Source organism: Ammodytes marinus, assembly GCF_949987685.1.
Source record: "Ammodytes marinus genome assembly, chromosome: 21".
Lineage (NCBI taxonomy): Eukaryota > Metazoa > Chordata > Actinopteri > Uranoscopiformes > Ammodytidae > Ammodytes > Ammodytes marinus.
The window spans coordinates 23421773-23429559 of record NC_137225.1 but is presented as its reverse complement, the minus strand read 5'-3'; the positions used below and the strand labels follow the sequence as shown (position 1 = coordinate 23429559).

Here is a 7787-nt window from a genome sequence, read left to right as displayed (position 1 = left end):
AACGGCGTTATTCCCAACACTGCTCATATATGTCCATATTTCTCCATATTTTGGACCAAGGCCTTGTCATCAGGTGCATTGTTTAAAATTTAGATTTGTTCTTGTCCTTGAAGGCCACTGCAGCTTCTGTTATTATTCAAAAGGGTTGGGGTTACCCAGGGAGCGTTGCATTCTAGAACTTTGTAGAACTTTGTTGATGATGTCATATTACACACTGCACCTTTAATGTTTATACTTGTCTCTCCGTGTGTCTCTGTCCAGACGGCGATTGGGAAGATGTATGGAAGCCAGAAGACGGTGGTGGAATGATGACAAACCAGGAAATGACATCACAGACCAGCAGCCAATCACTGCCCTGATGACGTCATCATCACCACCACCACCACCATGGCAACAACCTCTAAAACACCCAATGAATGCGTTCAAATCCCCATTCTAATACCCTGCTATTTACACACACACACACACACACACACACACACACACACACACACACACACACACACACACAGACACACAGATTATTCAGAGTGATTTATCCCTGCATTCTGTTCTAAATGTTTCAGTGACCAACCAACTGCCTGGCTGGGTTCGAAAAGCCCTACTAACGTCCTACTCATACTAAAAGCCCTACCAACGTCCTACTCATACTAAAAGCCCTACTGACGTCCTACTCATACTAAAAGCCCTACCAACGTCCTACTCATACTAATTTTGACGTCAATTTGAGTATGTGACGTTTGTGTAGGCGAGAAATGCCTGGATGAGTACTAACTTCCAGGAAGATTTTGTGTATGGATCGATAGGATATGTTACTGTTTTTAGGACGTTTTTTTGGGGCTTTTACAACACAGCGACTGTTTATGATCTGATGTAGTATGCAGAATAGTGTGTATGAGATTTGGAACGCAGGGATTATGTCATTGGGTTGGATAGAGGGGGTGAAATGCATTGTGGGGGTTGTAGTTTGGACTGGGATGATCGTTTGTTTAGACGTTCAATTATTTTAATTTTTTTTTGTTTTCTTGTGGATGCACTGATCAGATCGACCCACTTGTTACAAACGCAGCAAACATAATTTTTTTTATTATCAATAAAACTTCAAATATATAATTTTTATTGCGAATAAATCTAATTATTCAACTTATTAATCAACTGTTTTGGTCTATAAAAAATAACAGAAAAGGTTGAAAAAAATTCTCAACATTTTTATTTAATTTTTTTTTCGTGATATTTCAACTTTTCTCAAAAAAAAATTCCCTTTTTTTAATATATTTTCTCTAAATTTTATTTTATTTTCATTTTCATTCATAGTCTAATTCTGACCCAGAAATTCAAAAATAAAATATTATTTACATTAGTACATTAAAACCTCAATCTGTTTTTTTTTTTATTTTAAAAACTTTATTAACCTTCCTCTAACTCACACAAGAACGTTCTAAACTTTCCCTGCGTTCCGAATCGCATACTTTCTACTATATAGTATGTGGAAAAAAATATTTAGGATGTCCCGATTCTTGTGGCCAGATTTAGGATGGTTAGAAGTACCCGGATGTCCTACTTTATGCGGCCAACATTGTTAGTGTTGAAAACTGCATCCTATTTGGGCGATTCTGACCCACAATCCGGTGCGCACGTGAAGTGACGTCACATCGACGAAGCCTCCATATGAAAACAAACGGGGATGCGACGGATATAAAAGCAAGAGGCAAGATCAAGGCGCGATGTTATGATGAAATAAAAGAGTAAAAGTATGTCCCAATAGTATGCCTACTGCATCATAACTAGATTATTTTTATCGTCGGATGTAGTATGTAGAATAGCAAAAAGAAAGAGTATGAGATTGGGAACGCAGGGTGTGTCAAAATCCGATTATGAAAAATCTCAGGTTGCGTTCCGAATCGCATACTCTTTCTTTTTTCTATTCTACATACTACATCTGACGATAAAAAGAATCTAGTTAGGATGCAGTAGGCATACTATTGGGACGTACTTTTCTCTCTTATTTCATCATAACATTGCGCCTTGATCTTGCCTCTTGCTTTTATATCCGTCGCATCCCCGTTTGTTTTCATATGGAGGCTTCGTCGATGTTACGTCACTTCACGTGCGCACTGGATTGTGGGTCAGAATCGCCCAAATAGGATGCACTTTTCAACACTAACAATCTTGGACGCATGAAGTAGGACATCCGGGTACTTCTAACCATCCTAAATCTGGCCACAATAATCGGGACATCCTAAATCTTTTTTCTACATACTATATAGTAGAAAGTATGCGATTCGGAACGCAACCACAGTCTGTTTGAGACGGTATCGGTGCATCCACCAATAATTTTTTCTTCGTTTTTTTCTTGTATTATTATTTTTGTCTGAAACGCACAATAAATCCGTTCCATATGTGATTATCTGAAATTGAAAACTGCTGCAGGATACACACACACACACACACACACACTTAAAGACACACACACACACACACACACACACACACTTAAAGACACACACACACACACTTAAAGACACACACTTAAAGACACACACACACAGCAACACACACACACTTAAAGACACACACACACACACACTTAAAGACAAACACACACACACACACTTAAATACACACACACAGTCACAGATCCGGCGAAGTTTTCAATTGTGTCAGTTTATTTATATATAAATATGAATATATATATAGTAGTTACACACACACACAGGTTTTGTTTTAATCTTAAAGGTGCTACGAGGAACTTTTAAATATTTCTGAAACAGTCTCATTTTTCCTCTGATGATCATAAATTACATGTAACAGCAAACGAGACCATCAGTGCCAAAAGAATGCTATTTCTATATAGTTTTTCTTAATGCCTTTGTCATGGGTAATACGCTCACCCAGGAACAACAGCTGGCGTGGTTAAAAACACTACCGCTTTTTGTCCAAAGGGGGCGCTAGAATTAACACACACTGAAAGTTCCTCGGAGCTCCTTTAAATGAAGAGATAATGTTGAAAGAATAAGGAAATGTTTGAGAGAGTTTTGTGTAATTAAATGTGTTTTGTGAAATTGACTTTAACGGGACAATGTAATAAAGATGCTACAATAAGTCCTTTTAGCATTGGTCATTTCTTCTGTACTTCTAAGTTTTTGTTTAAATATTTTTTGGGGGATAGATAGATAGATAGATAAATAGACAGACAGACAGACAGACAGACAGACAGACAGACAGACAGACAGACAGACAGACAGACAGAAAGACAGACAGACAGACACACACACTGAAAAAATTATCACACAAACGAAAGACAAAATTCAGTCAGGCTACTCAGGATTTTGACCATTAATTTCGATAAACAGAAATGGTCCGTTTTTTGGTATTGGTGGGTCAAGGACTCGAGGTAAAAAATGTGAACGACCCATAACGTCCTTACTGTGTGTGTGTGTGTGTGTGTGTGTGTGTGTGTGTGTGTGTGTGTGTGTGTGTGTGTGTGTGTGTGTGTGTGTGTGTGTGTGTGTGTGTGAGAGTGAGAGAGAGAGTGTTGCATGACCCAAAAAATCTGCTATTAATAGACCTGTATGTTGGTTTAAGGATGAGCACACTGGCGCATTTACACACACACACTCACGCACACACACACACACACACACACACGCACACACACACACACACTCATACACACACACACTCTCACACACACACACTCATACACACACACACTCTCACACACACACACTCATACACACACACACGCACACACACACACTCATACACACACACACTCTCACACACACACACACTCCGAAACACAATCAGGTGGTTAAAGATCACATTGCTCAATCAGTGATTGCTGTTTCATCAGACAAAGACACACACACACACACACAGAGAAACACACACGCACACACAGAGAAACAGACACACACACAGAGAAACACACACACAGAGAAACACACACACACACACACACACACACACACACACACACAGAAACAGACACACACACAGAGAAACACACACACACAACCACTTCTGCAGAGTCATGCACATTCTCCTTAGGAAACTAACATTCACATATTTGACTATAGACAGTTTGTCTGTCTGTCTGTCTGTCTGCCTGTCTGCCTGCCTGCCTGTCTGTCTGCCTGCCTGCCTGCCTGCCTGCCTGCCTGTCTGCCTGTCTGTCTGCCTGTCTGTCTGTCTGTCTTGTGACCATAGCAAAGATGAAGAAGTTTGGGTTTTAATAACGTTTTTCTTTAGTTATTGATCTTGGCGGCTTGAATCCGTCAGTATTATATGAAACTGTCAAGTGTATGCTTAAAGTGCACCATTAAAAAATATATACTGTATACCCTGCGTTCCAAATCACATACTCTGTCTTTTTACTACACTACATACTAAAGTACAGAAGAGTTTTAGTCTTTTTACTACGCTACATACTAAAGTACAGAAGAGTTTTAGTCTTTTTACTACACTACATACTAAAGTACAGAAGTGTTTTAGTCTTTTTACTACGCTACATACTAAAGTACAGAAGAGTTTTAGTCTTTTTACTACACTACATACTAAAGTACAGAAGAGTTTTAGTCTTTTTACTACACTACATACTAAAGTACAGAAGAGTTTTAGTCTTTTTACTACACTACATACTAAAGTACAGAAGAGTTTTAGTCTTTTTACTACACTACATACTAAAGTACAGAAGAGTTTTAGGGCCACAGACAGGAGAGAGAAAAAAAATCAGATAAGGAAGATTTTATTTCATACTAAAGTACGGACAGAAGAGAAAAACATTTTTATAAGGAAGATTTTTATGTTCATTATGTTGAGAAATGTCAAGAATAAAGACGAATACTCCAAAATGCTATTGGAGTTAGTGGGGCATTTATATATTTTCAGCATACTACAGTACGATTAATTAACGTGCATGTATTGGGACATCCTAATTCTTTCTTTGGCATACTAAATAGTAGGGAAGTATAGGGATTGGAACCCAGGGAGAATGTTCCAAATATGGTTGCGTTCCGAATCGCATACTCTTTCTTTTTTCTATTCTACATACTACATCCGACGATAAAAAGAATCTAGTTAGGATGCAGTAGGCATACTATTGGGACATACTTTACTCTCTTATTTCATCATAACATTGCGCCTTGATCTTGCCTCTTGCTTTTATATCCGTCTCATCCCCGTTTGTTTTCATATGGAGGCTTCGTCGATGTGACGTCACTTCACGTGCGCACTGGATTGTGGGTCAGAATCGCCCAAATAGGATGCAGTTTTCAACACTAACAATCTTGGCCGCATGAAGTAGGACATCCGGGTACTTCTAACCATCCTAAATCTAACCACTACACCATGAGCGACACCCTTGTTTAAACGTTATAGATGTATTTTCAATGCAAGCCCCTTAGTGACAGCTTTCTATATTTTTTATTTGCTCTAGTTTGCTCTAGCTTGATTAACTTTCACCCACAAACTTTCAGTGCTCTATTGACCGTGTGTGTGTGTGTGTGTGTGTGTGTGTGTGTGTGTGTGTGTGTGTGTGTGTAGAGACAGAGATGAAATGTGTCAGAGAGGGGAATGACATGCAGAGAACGACCCGGCAGGCAGATCAAACAAATGTGGTCACGTTTGTCAACAGCAAAAATTCTAAACTTTGTCCCCTAAAAATGACAGACACACACGCACACACACACACACACACACACACACACACACACACACACACACACACACACACACACACACACACACACACACACACACACACACAGACAGACAGAGAGATGGACAGGGTGGCCTGACAAAATACATATTGAAAAAGCTGTAAATCATTTTTTGTTGCCAAAGTACACACGACCAAAGACCTTCACAAAGATCAGCTCTGTTTATTTTAAAACTGTTTTAAACTGACTCTGGATCAGGAAAAAAAATGAAGAGACCACTCCAAATGTTCAGTGTCTCTCGTTTTACTATTTATAGGCAAATGTTTGAGTAGAATGAACATTTTGGTTTTATAATATAAACTACTGACAACATTTCTACCAAATTCACAATAAAAATATTGTCCTTTAGAGCATTTCCATTAAGTGATGTAGAGATGAAGATTGAAGAAAAATCCAGACTGGACTCGTAGTTTTTTCCAGAGATGTAGTACGTATACAGTCAAGTGCGAAAGTTTGTGAACCCCTTGAACATTTTGGAATTGTATTTATTTTTACCATTAATAATTCATTTTTATCAATACCAGTATTTTTTATATGAAATAACATATGTTTGTTTATCAATTCAACATTTTTCTTTCCCAGAAATAAATTTCTAAAACAGATAAAACAAATTATTTGACAACTGTTGTATGATCAAAAGTTTGTGAACCCTAAGCTGCATTGCTTAAATCGAGCAAGTAAACACAATCATATGGGCCAAATTGAGTCATGAAATGGACCAATGTAGTGAGAGATCTTTAGGGAAGAAATTGGGCGGCACTAGATACAACAGAGATAAAACCAGGTCAGTTTAGGCTCACCAAAGTGAACCCATACAGGTCAGACATGCTAAAAGGGAAACAAATCTCTGAGGATCTCAGGAATAGAGTTGTGATGCTGCACATTTGTCTGGGGACAGCTATAAATTATTTAAAAAAAAGTTTGAGCTCCATCGGTCCACCGTGAGGCAAATCATCTACAAATGGAGAGCTTTAAGAGTGACTGAACATCTGCCTAGAAGTGGACTTCCTTCAAAAATATCCACAAGCGCCACAAGATAAGTGATTTTTCAGTTAAAAGCCAACCCAAACATTACATCTAGTGATTTGCAGACCTCTCTTGCAGCATCTGGGACAGATGTGCATGGTTCCACAATAAGAAGAAAACTCAGTCAACATGGCTTTCAAGGGAGGGTTGCTGAAGAAGCCTCTGCTCTCAAAAAAGAACAAAACTGCTTGTCCCAACTTTGCCAGAGAGCACCTGGAGATACCTGAAGTCTTATTCTGTGGACAGATTAGTCCAAAATTTAACTGTTTGGTCATAACCAAAACCGCCATGTTTGGGCAAAAACGCAACTCTGCCTACCACCAAGAGAACCTTCTCCCAAGTGAATAATGGTGGTTTCAAATTGTCTGCAAATCTCCAGATGTAATGTTTAGGTTGACTTTTACCTGAAAAATCACTTTTCTTGTGGCGCTTGAGGATATTTTTGAAGGAAGTCCACTTCTAGGCAGATGTTAAGTCACTCTTAAAGCTCTCCATTTGTAGATGATTTGCCTCACGGTGGACCTATTGAGCTCAAATTTTTTTGTATGAATTTATAACTGTCCCCAGACAAATGTGCAACATCAAAACTCTATTCCTGAGATCTTCTGAGATTTGTTTCCCTTTTAGCATGTCTGACCTGTATGGGTTCACTTTGGTGAGCCTAAACTGACCTGGTTTTATCTCTGTTTTATCTAGTGCCACCCAATTTATTTCCTAAAGATCTCTCATTACATTGGTCTATTTCATCAACCAATTTGGCCCATCTGATTGTGTCAACCTGCTCGATTTAAGCAATGCAGCTCAGGGTTCACAAACTTTTGCACATACAACATTCGTCAAATAATTAGTTTTATCTGTTTTAACAATTGATTTCTGGAAAAGAAAAATGTTGAATTGATAAACAAACATCTGTTATTTCATATAAAAAATACTGGTATTGATAAAAATGAATTATTAATGGTTAAAATAAATAAAATTCCAAAAGGCTCAAGGGGTTCACAAACTTTCGCACTTGACTGTATATGATGCCAAGCCAGA

The 7787-nt window shown here is 38.3% G+C and overlaps 1 protein-coding gene across 1 annotated transcript in view; it reads left to right on the top strand.

The window, feature by feature from the left end:
- Positions 1–2954, top strand: part of lyrm4b (LYR motif containing 4) — a 25750-nt gene extending 22796 nt beyond the window's left edge. The window contains exon 3 of the mRNA XM_080050343.1: positions 262–2954. Coding sequence (XP_079906469.1) covers positions 262–309 — 48 coding nt within the window. The 3' untranslated portion in view covers positions 310–2954. The remainder of the gene's footprint in view (positions 1–261) is intronic.
- Positions 2955–7787: the final 4833 nt, after the last annotated feature.